Source organism: Sapajus apella, unplaced genomic scaffold (genome assembly GCF_009761245.1).
Source record: "Sapajus apella isolate SASKATOON/1434 unplaced genomic scaffold, GSC_monkey_1.0 scaffold78, whole genome shotgun sequence".
Lineage (NCBI taxonomy): Eukaryota > Metazoa > Chordata > Mammalia > Primates > Cebidae > Sapajus > Sapajus apella.
In genome coordinates, this window is record NW_022437018.1 from 9,400,091 (window position 1) to 9,419,700 (window position 19,610).

The 19,610-nt window shown below is 34.1% G+C and overlaps 1 protein-coding gene across 4 annotated transcripts in view; it reads right to left on the bottom strand.

Annotated features, from left to right (window-relative positions):
• The window catches only part of CTNNA3 (catenin alpha 3), a 1,791,515-nt gene that overhangs the window by 1,628,396 nt on the left and 143,509 nt on the right, over nucleotides 1–19,610 (bottom strand). For all 4 annotated transcript variants that reach the window (XM_032252666.1, XM_032252665.1, XM_032252664.1 and 1 more), the window contains one exon: nucleotides 6,006–6,172. In XM_032252666.1, coding sequence (XP_032108557.1) covers nucleotides 6,006–6,172 — 167 coding nt within the window. The remainder of the gene's footprint in view (nucleotides 1–6,005; nucleotides 6,173–19,610) is intronic.

The window sequence follows — 19,610 nt, forward strand, 5'->3', positions numbered from 1 at the left end:
TCCTCTGTTACCTTTTATTTGGACCTGTTTTCCCCAAAAGAACACACATATTTCCCTAAGGAACTAGACACATTTAAACGTGCCATGTCAAGAATCCTTGATTATTTAATTTGGCAGTACTTGTCCCTTTTGGGGTTGCTCAGTAACCCATATTTAAACTAGTTGCTTGTCTCGGACTATGTCCTTGTAAGTGTTCTATTGTAATTGCTTCTCCTGGGGCAGTCTCAGTGCAAAGAGTACAGTGTAATAGAAAGCTTTATAAAATCAGGAAATATATAGATACATGCTATTAAAAGAGAGTAACATCTAATTTATCTGACATCTAAAAGGAAATATACTTCAACAGGGTTGAAAAAATATGTAGAAAAAGTCATAAGAAGGAAAAAAGAATAAGGCCACTTTAAAAAAAAAAAAAAAAAACATTGTGAGCTCAGAGGAATTGTTTAATGCTATGAAATAAACAAACAACAACCAAAAACAAAACAAAACACAAAATGTAGGAGGAACTTGTATAAGTGTCAGGAAGAGAAAAAAAAGTACAGAAGCCTGCATGAAGTAGTAAAGATAGGAGAAGAAAGGCAGGCCTTTTTTCATTACATGCAAAATAAGGTCAAGAAATTAAAAGGCAGTTTTTTCCCCCACCGTTCTGGGGAAAAAAAAAAAGTGTATGCCCAGAAGAAATTTGTATCTTTAAAGTGGATATCCTCCTTCCACCAAAAATCTATTAATACATTATTATAAAGTAGAATTGGGGAGTGTGGTGTCTGACTGCAAAATTCTTCTTAGGAAGGGCACTACTTAATACTGAGGAAAATACCTTAAGGAGTAATTTAAGGTGGATAATGATATCCTAATGGCACAAGTGAGCAGAGGCCAAGTCCAGTGGTAGAGAGATAGCTATTCTTTACTGCATTCCAATGAAAAGAATTTAGAAGTGTGAGGGAAACTAGCTAGAGAGAAAATGTGGAAAGACAAATAGATGGAGTTGCTAAATAAGATTTTGAAGATTTCTACAAATTGGAGCCACTTAGAGTATATTGCTGTAATATAGAAATCTCTCCCTTCTGTTTTCCTGTAAGTTTCTGTAAGGTTTGCTATATTCATAGACATCCCTACTCTGGTAGGGTTGGAGAATTTGTGTGTCTGTGTGTCTATGCTTAAAGGGGGAATGCCAACTCCAGATTCTGGGTGAACATAATATAGAATAGACATAGCAAGACAATCCATAAATGAAAGTAATTCAGTGGAAGCAAAAGCTTGGAGCCAGAATTGACCCTGAAATTTTGCAGAAATTTTGAGCTCCCAGAGAATTTGCAGAAATTTGGGGAGGAACATTATACGTGATAGGACACAGAATGAGTATTTAATTATATTGAGATCTTAAGTGCAAGAAGATCCCAGCAAACAAGTAGCTTTGCATCATAGGTAAGTAGATTATGACTAATTAAAAACAATGAAGGTCAGAAAAAGAAAAAAAAGCAAGCAAGCAATGGTCACTTAGTGCTCGTATTGGGCTATTAAGAAGTAAGTCATGCCAAACTAATTTCCTTTATAACGGAGATTACTAGACTGATAAATCCACAATGCCACAAATAATATATCTTGATTTCAAGAAGGTCTTTCAAGAAGTACTTGAGGATGAAATAAAGAAGCATGGTTTATACAGCAATCCAATGAAGCAAGCTTGAAACTCATTTCAACAATCTTACTCAAAGGGTGTTCACATTTGATTGGTATTATCTAAAAGAAAGATATAATACTGTTTTCCATGTCATTAAACATTTTTTCATGAATAAATTTGAAAATGATATCAGGTTAGGAAAGGAAGACAAAATCCAGAGTCAAAGGATCTTGATGGACTGTAACAAAAAGCCAGAATTAATAAGATAAAGTTCAGTGAATATAAATGTAACTTCTACCTTTACATATTTAAAAAAAAAAAAAAAACTAGTATCAGAGGAGGAAGACCTTGATTAGGAGTAGTTTGAGCGCAGCAACTTGGAGGTTTTAACTGCTTTCAAAATCAATATGAACCAACGACACAACAAGGCTACTGTGATAGGTAAGATAATGTTAGACATTAAACCAGGGATGTAATTGTCCATTTATATCACGGAATGTTCACATTGGAGAGTTTGTTTTGATTTAAAGATACTGATTTCAACATTTTGTGGAAGTTGCCTACAATCTAGAATGCATAAAAAAGGATTTACAGAGATGATTTGGGGGACTTCTATTTCTTATAATGGCAAATTAGAAATTCAGTCCGATCTTCTGCTGAAGGAAACAAATAAGGTTTGATGATAAAACAATTCATCTTAAAAATATCGAAGAGCTAATAAGACAGTGAGAAATTTCCTGAAATGGGTTTCAGAAGAGGCAATGTTCAGTATACAATCAAAAATGGCCATTCACATTAGAAGACAAGACACCATGAGCAAAAAAGGGAAAATGATAGCAGAAGCAGACATCCAGGGAGTCCAAACACTGGAGTTTTCAAACCTTGACCACCAGACAATTCTGCTTACCATACCAAATAGATCAAAATAAAGATTGAAAATTTCAGAAGGAAACTAAAAGTCATACAAAGAAATGTAAGCCAATTTGAAAAATACATAGAAATTCGAGGGTATTTAGAGTGGTCTGAAACTATCATATAAGGAACATCTAAAAGTCAAAAAATGTTTAGCCTAGAAAAGGGAAACACAGGTAAGTCCTAAAAGTAATCATCAGTTATTTGAAAAGAGCCTTTTCTATTGCCTTGATTCTGTGTTGCTCCAGGAAGCAAAACTAGATGCACTGGTTTGAAATGGCAGGGAGGCAGTTTTAAGCTCAGTTTGAGAAATATGTCTCCAACAATTAGAAATGTCCAAAATCAGCTTCATTGTCTCAGAGAATTGAGATTGTTATCATCGATAGTGATCACCTATTTTTAGGCAGTTGCATACATTCCATATTATCAGAGAGTCTTTCTATTTCAGGCAAAATATTAAACTGTAAGGGCACTGTGTTTCTCCACTATGATTCTTTTGATTCCAAGTAGAAGCTAATATTGTCATAGACGTTACTAGAAAAATTCCAAACTGATATTTCCCAAAGTATGGTTTTAGAAAGTTCCAGGATTAAAATACTATAGAAGAGTCCTGGGGTCAAAAAAGTTTGTGAAATTCTGAGTGAAGCAGAGTTAAACAGGCTTCTCCATGGCAATATTTCTCAACGATTTTAATGTGCTCATGTGCATCAAAACATTCATGGGAATTTCTATGTGTAGCATTGATCATTTACAAAAACCAACTCTTTTCCTGTTCCTTATTTTCAAGACATGTTCTACAGAATACTTTTGGGAAAATGTTGGGCTAAATAATTTTACTCTTGATAATCTCAAGGACAATTTAGTGTTTTTCATTCTACATGAAGTCTTGAAAGAATTGAGTTGACAATATGATTCATATATAAACTTTTCATGAAGATAAAACCATGGAAAAACTATCATAATTTACCACAAAAGGTGTCCCCTTCTCTTTGTAAGATGTCACTTCCTTTCTCATAACATATCATTGTTGTACTATGCATACTCCTATGTGACATAATCTAGTTGAAGTTCAGGCTATAAGAAGCAACCAAGTGCAGGTAGGAGAGGACAGTTGGAATTTTAAAAACCTCCTGGCATATCTAACTTACTTTAACAACTGGTTGTAGATCCATGAATTAGCCTAAACTTGTAAAAGCTGTTTGTTGTTGAAGCTCTTCTAACCATTAGAGCAGTAAGTTCCAAAAGTTTTAATTCTTTTCTGTTGCCTTGAGGATGTTACTTAAATGCAATGTGCCTCAGCTTTCTCGTTTGTTAAATAGAAATCATGATCATAGGGCTGTTGCAAGAATTGAATTAAAGGAGATAATCCAGCACAGTGTTTGGCACATTATAAAAATCCAACAAATATTAGCTATAATTTTTATTGCAAGAGGTAGTACTTTGCTTTTCTTTGATCTTCAATACCATCCTGCTTCATTTGCATGACATGATGTATGTGAATTACCTACCTCTGTGCCTAACTCCTACTGGACACTCAATTAAACTGGTAGTGACAGTGGTTGTGTTCTTTATAAACAGTTACCTCCTACTTGGTTTGAGGCTGGCAGTTTTCACCTTACAAAAGCCCTGCATTCTGCCCTATCTCAACAAATCTAGAGTCTAAAACAAATATTATTGGGTCCTTGGAACTAGGTATTACTAGGTTACTGGAACTAGGAATTACTTATCACTTAATCTTTTGTACCCATTTCTTGTTTACAGCATTTATTAGTGTCTATAGTCAAATATGAGACAAATGAATCTCAGAAATGTTTAGTAATTTGTCTATGGTTATTCAACAAACCAAGAACCAAGTAACAGAAGCCTCTGTTCAATTATATCACCTACAAATCCACCAGTAAACAGCTGCTGGTAATGAGAACAATTTCCTTTCCTAAAAAGCTACTTCAACTAAGAAAAAAGAGGTATTGAATTGCTCTTTTTACAGTAATAAAACTGTCAGTTCAGTAATTTGTCTATGGTTATTCAACAAACCAAGAACCAAGTAACAGAAACCTTTTCTCAATTATATCACCTACAAATTCACTAGTAAACAGCTGCTGATGATGAGAACAGTTCCCTTTCCTAAAAAGGTGCTTCAACTAAAAAAAAAAAAAAAAAAAAAAAAAAACACCAAGGTATTGAATTGCTCTTTTTGAGTAATAAAACTATCAAAAGAAAAAAAAATGAAAGTACAAAGACAGGGTCACGCTAGTGTTAAAATAAGCAATAGTGAATACAAGAAAGATGTGGCCAAGCACAGTGGCTCACACCTGTAATCCCCCCACTTCAGGAGGCCAAGGCAGGCGGATCATGAAGTCAGGAGTTCAAGATCAGCCTGGCCAAATAGTGAAACCCCGTCACTACTAAAAAAAGAAAAATAATTTAAAAATACAAAAAATTAGCCAGCATAGTGGCATGCACCTGTAATCCCAGCTACTCAGGCGGCTGAGACAGAAGAATCACGTCAACCTGGGAGGCGGAGGTTGCAGTCAGCCGAAATCACACCATTGCACTCCAGCCCGGGCTACAGTGAAAGACCCCATCAAAAAAAAAAAAAAAAAAAAAAAGGATGCAAAGAAAGGTTTAGCTTAGCTAGAGAAAATGATTTCGACAGGAAGGTTAATGAAATAAGACCATCGTTTGCTTAATAAAGTAGGGCTATTAAAATCACAGACACTTTAGGAAAATGCAGATGTATTTATGGACAGAGTGTAAGAGTCCTATTTCAAGCAGAAAATACAACAGATATAAAAAGAGTTCTTTGCAACCTTTTCAACTGAACTCAATGATTCAGTCAAACGAAGAAAACAAAAATGCTTTAATAAAATTCTCTTTCTACTAAAAACGTGCTAAGTGGGTTTGTCAGACAAAATAAAACATTCAAGATATCTTGCTAACTTTGTATCCTCCTAGTTAATATATATTATTTACTCATATTAAATACATATCTACATTTTCCTAATGGATTACTAGAGACATCACAGACTACCTGTAAACACACACTGTTTATCCTGAATCAAGAGGACCTGGCAAAGTAGAATGCATTTACAAACTAGGATAAATTTCCAAATGTCTTAAGCTTTAAGGTTTCTATTTTTCAAGTTATTTATACCTATATGTTCATTATATATTATCTACATAATTATTTATAGAGAGCATAGTTAAATGGTCAAAAGTCTAGAACTTTCTCCCAGGCATTTCCTTATAAGTAACCCATCTTCTGTTCAATTTCCCATTGGCTTTAGAACTCACTCTGGCTTCCTTATTTTGAGGTATACATTAGTCTTCACAACCCAATCTAATCTGCTTCTGAAGGGTGATGTTAAGAAATAAGAGTGAAGCTAAGATGCACTAGGATTGATGCCAGGTTGAGAGAATGAAATTAGAAGTAAAGACAATGCTGAGGTAAACTAGGCCATCTTTTACTTACAGCTGACACGTGCTGCAAGAGGCACATGACATCAATCATGTCCGCAAGAATAAGGAGTCTTGTCACTGCAGCCAGCAAGGCACGGGCGGCTTGAACCACAGCCTCCCTTTTTGGGAGAAAACAGGGGTCATCTGTGAATCTCTCAGCTGATACTTTCAGAGCTTCACCTGAAAAACACAACCCCGAATAAGTTATACTTCAAGTTTCAACTATGCCTATTTCAGAATTTATCAGCCAACCTAATTCCAAGTAAATTCCAAGATCAAGCATAATATAAAAATATTATCAGTTGACACTAGCATATTGTCTCTTAAACAATGCAGTTTCAAATTAACATTTGTTTTTGACAAATATTCTGGAATTAAGAAGCATGATATCATTTTCCTGCAAAAAACGTGCTGAATTAACTAGGAACATCTGGTAAAATTGCTGTCAACTTCTACATTTGCTGAATCTCATTTCTTGTAAAAGGTTTTATTACTAGAACTTCAATCATAAACAATTCTGCTTATAAAAACAGGGTAAATCTTTATTGAATTACTTTTCAACTCAATGGATGTTAGAAAAGAAGTAGCCTTAAGATAATAAGACTGCAGCTCTCTGATAAAAGTTTAACATAGGAAAATTTATTCTAAATTATCAATATAATGAATAAACTATATCCTAAATTTAGTCACGGAAATAGTACTTCGCAGTGCATAATTGTTAGAGAATATTGTGTCCACTATTTTTAATGCCTTTTCATTTAAAATATATTTATTATAAAAGAAGTATGTATTCATTCATTGTTTTAAGTTCCCGGTTCAAAAGGATATAAAATGAAAATATTTAATAAAAAGTCTCTCTTTACTCCCATCCAACAACATGATTGATAGAGAATTACCATATCCACTATTTTTTAAGGTTTTAAGTCTAAACGGTTTTTATTATAACAGTATTATAACACATGTCCATTACTTTTAAATAATTCACCATACTAAAGAATATCAAGTATAAAATTTAAAAGTCTCCAAACGAATCCCCCAAAGCACCAATTATTCAGCTCTTGTATATCTATCCAGAAAATCTTCCATGAATATGATTTATGTGTATATGTATAGATACATACATGTTCTATATACATAAATGTATATGTATGTTTTATATATGTGTATGTTTTATGAATAGATTCATATACATTCACATATACAAATATATGTCCTTTTAAAGACAGATTTTATAAGAAAACATAGTTATTTTACAAGTTGTAAGAGGAAAAGATAAAAATATAGAGCCTTTAATAAGTAGTATCATACTAGAGAAATTTTCTATAATTTCTTCTTTTTGATTATCAATTTGTTTTCCTTTTATACTTGGAAATAGACAACCAGGAGACAATACAGCACAGTAATTAACATTGTGGGCTCTGGAGCCAGACTGCTTCAATGTCTCTGTCCTAGTACCTTAATCAAGTCACTTAACCTCATTACTCTTCATTTTCTTCTTTTTTAAATTAATTAATAATAATACCTACTATTTTATGAGTATTAAATAAGAGCACATAAGTTATATTTCACTGATACATTGTAACTTATTTTACCAGGCCCCTATTTGAACACATAAGTCATTTCCAACTTTTTCCTATTTCATGTAATACTACAGAGAATGCCCAGGACATATATCTTTGCATGCATGAACAAGTTTAGCTGTCAGATAAATTCCTAAAAGTAGAATTGCTGAGTCAAGGGGCAAATGAAATTTGTTATATTTGCCACAAAATTATCCAAAATACAATCATCCCATCACAAATATACAAAAGGGTCTGTCTTACCGATTTATGGATTACATCCATAAATATTTTAGTTCTCATTGACTCATGAACCTTAGCATAAAGAAAATTTAGTCAGTTATTTTATTAAATAAAATAAAGAATACTGTTTCTTATAATAGATAAAACTTGTGAAGAGCTCTGAGACTGTCTTAACATGTTAATATGTCTCATTTAGATCTCTTTAGCAATACCAAGTTAGGAACTAGGACTCTAGATACTTCTGAGATCAAATTCTTACATGCCCCTTTTAGCTCTGGGAACTTGGACACTAAATACCTTCAATGTCCTTATCTATAGGAAAGGGGTAAAAATATGACTTATCTCACAGTGTTTCCTGGATGCTTGGATGAGACAGTTCATATATTTAGCACAGTATTTAAACATGGAAAGTACTCAACAAAGATTAACTGTTTGTTATTTCGGGGGAAATTTCTAATAGAGATGGTAAATTTTTAAGACCAATAAGTGGATGATTTTCATGTGCTTCTCTGCAAGTCAGAATTCCTGCTATGAGACTATAAAAAGTTAAGCTGACCTCCAAAATTTGGAGAACAGATGAATGCCCACAAAAAAGGATTATTTTTTTCTTCTTGTAATTATGAGTTGGAAAGTTATAATAGCCTTTTTAGAATACTGCCTTTGACTTTACATACTAAAACTAAATATATATCAAAAAATTATGTATTTTTGACTCTAAAAAATGTTGGAATGTTGAACAACTGGCTGAAGAGCCATATTCAGAAAGAATTCATTTAAACAAATACTATATCCTTGTCTTCATTAAAGGGATATGAAGAGCCAGTCAGGTAGGTGTGCTGGGAAGAGTAAAGTCACTCCCAAAATACATTAATAAAGATGCTATAACTTACATTCTTATTGCTGGACTTGTCCCTGATTTCCCCAGTATTCCTAACCCCTTTCAGCTCGTTTCAGCCCACACTCTGGTCCTAACTTAAACATCACTTCCTATGGGAAGCTTGGACCCCCACCCCCCCATTACTAAGATAGGTCTTACAGTGATATCCTATGCTTTCTACTGTAACTTTCATCATAATTTATTATAACAAATTGTGTCAAAACCTGTCTTTTCTTCTAGATCATAAACTAGTAAGTGCAAGAGCTGCATTGGTCCTGGTCACCACAGCTTTCTCAGGATCTACAATAGTGCCTACTCTTGCGTATATTCAACACATTGACTACAAATTGCTGAATGAGTATGTGCATGAATACTATTCAACTTTTATTTGATAAACATTTGTTGTTCCCTATATTAAACAACTGTATCCTAGGTATCCAGGATCTAGATATCAGTATGAAACAGTTTTGCAGCCCAAGAAGTTCAGAGTCAAGTGAAAGCCAACAAACACTAATACAATCTAAATAGGTCTCTGGTACAGGCCTGTACAAAGGACTAAGAGATACGGAGGAGGACCTACCTCTGCCTGAGTTGTCAGAAGAAATACAAAGGAATGTTCTAGGTAAAAGAAACATATTCCAACTCTGATAAGGTATTGATAATGATAGTTGGTTTATAGAATGTAGCTAGTTCACTGTCAAATTGATTTCTGACAGGAGAAAATGGTTATTTTCCTAATTAAATAGAAAAAAAAGTACAAGTTTCCTTTCCATATAGAATATGAGCATCTATTTTTATAAAGTCTCATGTGAAGAGTCTACTCTTTTGAAATATCATTCCCAATCTTGCTTATAATGCTTTTACTTTGAAGTTTATTGAATAGGAAATTTCACTTTTAAAATACATACAAATAAAAATAACTTCTTTTTTCTTGAAGAAATTCCACTCTACACATAAAAATAATTTACTAAAGGTCTTGAAAATGCCACAAGAACTAGTTTCAGAAAACTTCTTTCTACTGAATCCATTTAGTCCTTTTCCTAAAAAATGGGATTTTTTTAATCATTAAAAAAACAGTTATGAAATGCCTGGTAAAATAAGGTACTGGAGTATATAGTCTACAAATATCTATAGAGGTAACTTTTATACACCCATATAAGAGTTGAAAATTTCTGAATATATAAATATGTAGAATCTGACATATAAAACTTTTTATATAATCAAATAAATAAACTCCAGAAGTACAAAAAAAAATTGTTGGCCAATACACATATTACAAAATATTCTTTATTTTATAAAGCTTGCTACATGTTCTTTTACAGGTTCTTTTGCTGCATTTAAAAGTATAATTCTACTTTCTAAAAGTGATTATATTGATTATAAACTTAAAAAGTCAAAGAAAACATGGTATAAGAAAAATATTGATAGGAAAAAGAGAATAACCAAAATGAAAAGGGGCAGATACTAAAGATAAAAATTTCCCCAACTTTTATTTGACATTATGCTTATTATTCAATTAAGATTCCTGATATATGCATCTGGCTAAGTGATACATCATGGTAAAAGGTTCATATCATACATATATAACATGCATTAGTACATATTCATTTATTCAATATATAATAGAGTTCACAGACTGAGACTAAACACTCAGGGTTTGTTTTTGTTTTTAACTGGGAAACTGCCATTTCGAATTTGAAAACTCTGAAGATGTAGAATCTTAAACTTTTTAGCAGACAATTATTACATTTGGCAGAAAAGAGGATAACCTCAATTCAATCCTAAACTTACACAGCTGTTAAAAAAAAAAAAAAACAGTAATAAAGACTCTCCTTTAAAATGTTCAAGACAGTTGGACTATAAGGAGCAAACATGTTTTGTATGATAAAAGAAAATCTTATCATGGCAGGTGGAAAGGCAGGAAAGCTAGCCACTGCTGTGTGGACCCAGGGTTGGGTGCTACAGCAGGGTTGTAGACTAGGAATGCAGTTGCATATGATTGCTACTGCAAACTATTGGCTATGTTTTATTTCCATTTTATTACGTTCAAACTCAGTATAGTCTTATTAAAAGTTATAATTTGCTTCCAGCCAAGGCAGAGTAACAGAGACCAGATATCTACCTTTCCTACCTGAAACCAAAAAATAGACCAAATAAATGCAAAAATGTTTATAAAGCACTGGATGTCAGGCAATGAAGGACAGTAATCCCTGAGAAATGAACAACAACAACAAAAAAGGATGATAGCCCAGCTTACCACCATGAGAGACTTTCCTGGCCACGATACAGGAAGAGGAAACCAAGGCAGAGCCTGGCAAACTCTCTGAGCTGAGGAGACAAAGCTGAGAGCCCTGGGAGATCAAGGCAGTAAAAGTACAAAATAGAATAGAATATGATAAAGAGAAGAGATCCACAGAGAAAGAACACAGATAATCTGCACATGCTCCCGCTTGAGTATTCAGCTGAATACTGATCAACCCATATACTGGAAGAAACCACCCAAGGCTAGGGAAAGAACCATTCAAAAAGATTTGAGGTAACAGTACTTGCCACTCACACAGGACTGAGAATAATGCTTGTCCAACCACCAGACTGGAAAACTTCATAACTCATGGAACATTCAAATACAAAAAAGAGTCTTGTCTCAATAGTGGGAAAGAATTAGCCTTAGACAGAACATTGCCCTAGTGCCCTCTAAAAATGACAGAGAAAGCAGAATTCCCAACTTGAAGACCAGCAACATTCATGCATCAAAAAAGACAGAGAGCCAGGTAAAAGCAACAGCAGACAAGCATAATGATTTAATGAAAATGGAAGGACATGAGCAGCCAGCCACTGAGCCCTGTACCATTGGGAACTCTCAAAACAGATTCTATAAAATTATATACAATTATTTCTAAAACATAAAATTTGGTAGGGCTAGTTTTCATAAAAGTAATAGAAATATCTCCCAATCATCATAAATAGGATATAGTAGCAGCTGTCTTAAAAGACTTCCTCTTAACCACTCTCTAAACTAATAAATTAACTCTTTTTATTCACTCTTCGCAACATATTAATGATATCTCCTTTCTGGTATGTAAAATATACTGAAGACCTTCTGCTCCCAATAATTGAAGTTGATCAAGAATTTGAAAAGGTTTGTTCCCCAATCTTTTCATGTGAGTTGTAATTACTTTTATATTGTTTTATTATTAACTATACAAATCTATCAAATATAAGCACAAAAAAAAATCTATTAATTCTTTAAAAACTCACTTTTAATGCTTTGGAGACATTCAGTAAATGTGAATTGCTAAAAATGTTGTTAAGTTGGGTATGGAAGCAAAAAGTTGGGGCAGGGCAAGGCAAGAGAAAGGATTATAAAAGATCAAGAAAGATTCTGTAGTTAGGTAGTCTCCCAAATGTCATTAAGTTTTCTTCCATGAAGACACCAAAACTGGAAATTTTAGTCAATATCGTTTGGTTGTAGTTTCAGTCAAAACAAGTATATAAGATACAATAAACAAACTATGCTAAAAAGAAATTGGATAATGTTCATGTTACATCCTTCAATATAAAATAAAATATTTAAGGTGTGTGCTTGTATGTGTATAACTAATGAACTAATGAACTTTTTACTTCTAATAATGAGAACAAATATACGTTGAAGCAAAAATTATCTGCTGTATTTTAAAACACTGGAAATAACTTTCAGTCACATTTAGTCAAACTTTAATTATATACATATATGTAAAAGTGCACAACTCCTAATTTAAAACTTTATTAATATATTTTTATGAGTAAAATATTTTGTATAATGTATCCATAAACTATGTACCTAAGTAAATTTCAATATTAAGGAAGCTTTTAAAATAGGGCTAAACATCTTTTCAGAATTTCAAAGAAAAATGAATTTTTTTTAATTTTCAAAAAACTGACCAAGTCATTTCATGTCATATTTAAACTTGACAATTTTTTTTCTATGCAGGCTCTCACTTCGTCACCTAGGCTGGAGTACAGGGGTAATCTTAGCTAACAGCAGTCTCAAACTCCTGAGCTCAAGCAATCCTCCGGTATTCACCACCAAACCCAACTAATTTTTTGTATCTCTTGTAGAGATAGGGTCTCATTATGTTGCCCAAGCCGATCTAGAACTCCTGGCCTCAAGTGATCCTCCCACCTTGGCCTCTAACAATGCTGGGATTACAGGCATGAGCCACCCCACTGAGCTAAATTTGACAATAATTTTAAGATAAAATATACAAAATATATTCCTACAACATTATCATCTCCTGGTGTTAGAAGTTTCTTATACTTAAAGTGGTTTACAGGAAAACAAACTGACAAAAGAACAAAACAATCCATATTGTAAACCAATCAATAAAAAGTGAAAATAGTATAGATTTATAACTTAATTAAATGTTTAAACTTTGAGCTGAAATACCTGCCCACAATTACTGTCTATTGAATTTCTCTCCCTACAACCTATTGACTGATATGCCACCTACCAATAAACACTTTTATATTATTCTTGATGTCAATTTAATTATTTTGAGGTGAAAAAATAAGCCTTACAACTAAGATTTCTGACTAAAATTAATTCATCTTTTTTTATAATATTTCATTTTATGGCTAAATATAGTAAGCTTAGCCATGTATACACTTACATTACACTACACTGAAAAATTTGTATCTTTGCTTTTTTTGACAACTGCAAAAAGAATCTCATTCTAGTGCATTGAGGTTGAAAGTTATTTTTTAATAAATAATACCTAATCCTTACAAATGGTTCATTCATTCATATATCAAATATTGAGCATTAAAATATGCAAAGCGCTAAGGGGTATACAACAATGATTATAACATGGTATCTACCAGGTACCCTCGAATAGGTAAATGAACCACTTTAATGAGAAGATTCCCCTGTTTTAAATGTCAGCATCTTCAGATATACCTACTTCAAAGTATATTAAGACATAATTCTATAGCACTTCCCCCCCAAAAAAAACAAATATAATAATTCTCCATAGGCACAATTCCTAAAGACTTCAATTATATTTTATGTATGATTTGAAAGTTCTATGGGGAAAAAATGAAAAACAAGAGTGACTACATCAAAGCATCACTCAAACATTTTAAAATAAAATTACCAAGTATCACTTATAATAAGCCTCAACAAAGTTCTATTCTTCAATAGGTTAAATAGCAAAGCAGAATTTAGGCTTCACTTTACTAGAAATTCAAGTCCCACAGCTGTGATCAGAACAATAAACATTTAACAAATTTATTCTTTCAAATATCACCTCATTCAGAGTACTATAGCTGTTAATCAATAAGGTAAAAATTTGGCCCAGTTGATATGCTCCTTATGTAGAAATGACAGAAGTTATTTTAGGGCCCCCTTACAAAGTCTTAGCTCATAAGCTCACACAAAACTTGCAAGGAAGTCAAGGTGGCTAATTGTACATACTGAAAGTATAGAGTCAAATCCAAAGGAGCATAAAATTGTAGTGAAGATAAACATCTAGGATTCTGAACCATTACAAAACTAAATACATTCCATTCACAAGAGCATCAAAGAATAAAAAAATTAGGGATAAATTTCACAAAGAAGAGTAAGACTTGTACGCACTGAAAACTGCAAAACATTGCTGACAAATTAAAGAAGATCTAAACAAATGTAATCATATCTCATGCTCATGGATTAGACGACTTAATATTGTTAAGATAGCAATACTCCCCATATTGGCCCACAGATTCAGGATATGACTGATACGACTTAGATGTTTATCCCCTCCAAATCTCATGTTGAAATGCAATCCCCAGTGTTGGAGTTGGGACACAGTGGGAATGTCTTGGTACTGTCCTCGTGATAACAAGTGAGTTCTTGCTCAGTTCACGTGAAATCGGGTTGTTTAAAAAAGTCTGGGACCTCCCACTCCTCTTGCTCCCACTCTCATCATGTGACACGCTAGCTCCCCCTTTGCCCTTCCATCGTGATTGGAAGTTTCCTGAGGCCCTCACCAGAAGCAAATGCTGGTGCTATGCTTCATGTACAACTGCAGAACCATGAGTCAATTAAACCTCTTTATGAATTACCCAGTCTCAGGTATCCCTTGATAGCAATGCAAAAATGGACTAACACACTTTTAACAAAATCCTTGCTGACTCTTTTGAAGAAATTGACCAGCTGATCTTAAAATTCATACATAAATGCAAGGGGCCCAGAATAGCCAAAACAATCTTGAAAAGGAGGGGCAACTTATAGAAATCACACTTCCCAATTTCAAAACTTACTAGGAAGCTATAATAATCAACAGAATTGACATCTCAGAAATAAGCCCTTAAATTTATGGTGCGTTGGTTTTCAACAAAGGGGCCAAGAAACTTCAGTGGGAAAGTAACAGTCTTCTAGCACAATAATGTTAATATATTATGCATTTTAATGTGAAGATTTATAGCACAATAGTGCTGCTGGGACACTTAGATATCCACATGCAAAAAAAGAAATCTAAAATGTGGACCTCTATCTCATACCACACACAAAAGTTAAGTCATGGTAGATCATAGACCTATGTGTAAGAGCTAAAACTATAAAACTCTTAGAAAAAAACAAGAATAAAACTTTATTATCTTGAGTTAGGCAACATTATTAAGGTAAAAAGACAACTTACAGAATGTAAGAAAATGTCTGTAAATCCTATACCCAAGCTTATACCCAGAATCTATAATAAAAAAAATTTTACTACTTAATAATAAAAAGATAACCCAGTTTTTAAAATAGGCAAAAGGTCTAAATAGACATTTGTCCAAAGAAAAAATACAAATGGTCAATAAGCACATAAAATGACATTCTATCATAAATATAATCTAAATTATTAAAGCATAATTTAAAATGTATAGAGGTTTTAATGAGGACCTTTGAAAACTTTTTTTAAGTCATTTAAAAATAGGCACATTTCTTGTGTAGTCAAAAACATGGGGCTAAAAACATACCTGTAGAGGAGACCCCAAAAAAATCAATGTGTATGTATGTGTACTGCGAATTGCCACTTTAATAATTGTAAAACCTAATAATTATTATAATGAAGTAGAAGAAAAGTAACATTTACATACATTGCAGCTAACTCCTCTCCTTGCAGGGAGTATCAAGATCATTAAAAAGGTGGGGGGAGACGATGTCAATCTCGTTTACCATGCTGCAGCAAAACCCTGAGCAGAATGTGTCTCTCTCAGAAATCCCTAGAGACCCCATTGAGCTCATTATGTAGCTAAAAGGCAGACTCTAAGCTATAAATATTGGTTGTCTTTTGCTTAAAAATTAACAGCAGCTTTAATTGTCCTTTTTTTTTTTTGCTTTTCCCACAAATGATACATTCAGTCTGAGAAACTTAAGATTCTTAACAAGTAGGAGGTCAAATATTTTTGAAACTCCTTGGATCCTTAGTTCCTTTACTTCAGACAGAGTCAGCAAACTATGGAAAGAAGCCAAATCCAGCCTGCCCTGTTTATGTGCAGCCTACAAACTAAGAATGTTTTCTTATATTTTTAATGGTTGGGAAAAATCAAAATAATAATATTTTATGACATGTGAAAAATTATATAAAATGTAAACGTCAGTATACATAAATAAAGCTTTATTGAAAACCAACCATACTTTTTTGTTTATTGCTTACCTATTTCTATAGCTATTTTCATTCTTCAACAAGGTTAAATAGTTGCAACAATGTATGGCCCAAAAAGCCTGAAATATTTACTCTGGCCTTTTACAGAGAATGTTTGCTGATCCCTCATCTGAGATAAATGAACTAATAAATACTCAAATTTTTTTTAAAAAGCACTTCATTTTTTAAAAGTTCATATAATTAACAAGGGTCTCCATTTTGATATATTAAAATGTGGCTCAAAAATTCTTTTTCATAAACTCTTTAGTTAGCTTTCATATCTTAAGCTGAATATATAGGCCTTGCCTGAAAATCCCAGACAACATAAAGTTGAATTTATCCCTCAAAAGAATAAAATTTGACCCAGCATTCTTTCAGCTTCAGTATTCATATATCTAATAATTTTAGCATCTTAGGAATTTTCCATATGCCTCAGTTAAATGGTTCCCTGAAGAATATTCAGCCAGCTCTAAATAATGGTCCCAGTGTAATACCAAAAGGAGGTATGAATTTTCCCCTCACTCCAAAGCATAAGAGTGAAAAACTATACTCCAGGGGTCAACAGCCAGCTCATCTATCTTGTTCACTACCTTTCAATGAAATCCTGAGCAAGTCACATAATTTTCTAATATCACTATCCTTATTATGCAAACACAAAGATATAGCAACACAATAAAGAAAACAGGTGAAAGCCTTTAGTTCTCAGAGAAACTAAATAAACACGGAGTTCTTAAAAGGCAAAATTATCCGTACTGCTGTGTTAATATTTTATACATTTTAGTGTGAAGATTTATTATGTTAAAATCAAAGCTACGCCCATGAAACTGCCAGAATTTCCCATGGAGCTTCAGCAAACTTTCCTGTCTCAGCCCATCATAAATCTCAGCTTGCTATTGCTACAGAAGGGAGGCAGGGAAGTGCTGGGTAGAGGAGGGTGTGGTCCCTGGGGAGGGCTCCACCTTCCGGCCTGTGCCCACGGGCCTAAGTGAGAACAGGCACTCCTGCCTTGGCACCCAAATGTTGCATTTCCCAAGACTGCCCTGGCTAGCCATGCCACCATCCTGTGCCTATAAAAACCCCCGAGACCCTAGCAGGCAGACACGCCAGCGGCTGAGTATGGAGAGAAACACAACGGTGAAGGAACACACAAGTGGCTGAATATTGAGAGGGAGTCGAGAGGAGAGGATCGGAGGAAAAAGACACAAGTTGCTGGAAGTGGAGAGGACGTCAAGAGCACACGAGCCAGCCATCGACGGGTGGAAAATGTGAAGTTTTGATGGGCAGTGGAGAAGACTCAGGCAGTTGAGTGGCTGACTCCAGGGGAAAACCATCTCCCTTCTGTCTTCCCTACGTGCTGCGAGCTACTTCAACTCAATAAAACCTTGCACTCATTGTCCAAGCCCACATGTGATCCAATTCTTCTGGCACACCAAGGCAAGAACCCCAGGATACAGAAAGCCCTGTCCTTGTGATAAGGCAGGGGTCTAATTGAGCTAACACAAGTCGCCTACAGATGGCTAAACTAAAAGAGCATCCTGTTTTGAGCAGCGGGGCACTTAAGAAGCAAGCCACAACCCCATCACACGCCCCGTGAAGAGGGCAAGGGAACTTTTCCCGTTTCACTATTAATTACACTATTTTAGGGGTTCAACTGTCCATAACCAGTAGATCATCAATAGCAACTCTCAGTTCCAAATGCCTCCCTTCGGAGGTGCTTGAAACTGGTATTTATTAAACTGGGTAAATGCCATAGACTAAAGAGGAAAGAGGAGGTCAAAAATATTGGGTAAAAAAAGGAGCAATGGAATGTAAGGAGGAAAGGGTGAAGCAAGCAAGGGGAAAATAACAGTTGCTAATTCTTTCTTTTGGATTATCAGTATAGACTGAATATTTGGCAAGGAAGATAAAAACAGCAGATCTCATTGAGAGCCACTAGTGTCCAAAAGCAAAGAAAAATGAGAAGTATCATTTCGTATAATGTGCTAGCACACAGAAAAGGATAATAGTGCACATTCAAGAATACAATATGACAATTCAAGGATGCATTTGATATTACAGGTCTATGCATGTTTAAGTACAATCATTCCTTATTTTATAGTTTCTTATAGTTTTTTTTTTTTTTTTGGTTGTTGTTAGAGGTTAGACCTGGACCAGCCAAATCCTTGAGTCAACTCAGAATAATGATTATATAATTTTCATGCAATACTATTTTTTTCTTCAACTTTTAAGTTCACGGGTACATGTGAGAATGTGCAGGTTTGTTACACAGGTAAACATGTGTCCTGGTGGTTTGCTGCACAGATCATCCCATCACCTAAGTATTAAGCCCAGCACCCATTAGCAATTATTCCTGATGCTCTCCCTCCCTCACCCCACGACAGGCCCCAGTGTGTGTTGTTCCAGCTTTGTGCCCATGTGTTCTCATCATTCAGCTCCCACTCACACATGAAAACATGCAGTGTTTGGTTTTCTGTTCCTGCATTAGTTTGCTAAGGATAATGACTTCCAACTCCATTCATTTCCCTGGGCATGTCAAAGGACACAATCTCATTTCTTTTTATGGCTGCGTAGTATTCCATGATGTATATGTACCACATTTTCTTTATCCAGTCTATCACTGATGGATGCAATGCTATTTTTAAGTGGATTCTCCATCAACATTTTTTTTCTTTGGCCCTTTTTTAACCCCATTTTTTACTACCTATTCCCTTTCACTGCCAGAAGCTTCTCTTGTTCTGTGACCTTAAATCTTCACTGATTTGGGGACACTGGTACATCTTTTAGTTTTGTCTTTCAACTGTGATTTCAATTTGAAGAGAAATTTAATATGGAATGTGTGTGTGACAAAAATAGTTTTGCTGTAAAGAACATGCCCTTCAATAAACTTCAGCAATTCCTTTTTCTCCATAATAGACCCTCAGGCACTTAGACTCACTAGCTCCTAAAAATCATTTGTAACTATACCCCTTAAATCTGTATTTCATAATAATACATTATGTACAAAATTTAATTTATTTTATCTAGGTTTATACATACTAACTGGTACCTTGAAGTCAAACCATCCTTTCTTAATTCTTCTTTTATCAGAAATGAGTTCATAAGCTGTGATCCTGAAAAAACTTCTTGAGTGACTATCTAAATCTAAACATTTTACAATCCTCTTAGAATATTACTAATTAACTGAGTCTTTAGCTCAAAGTATCTCCTATTAGTGTGGGAGACATAATCGTAGTTTGGATATTAAGAAACCTACGTTTTACTTCTTAGCAGCATTTAAAAAATGACATTTAAAA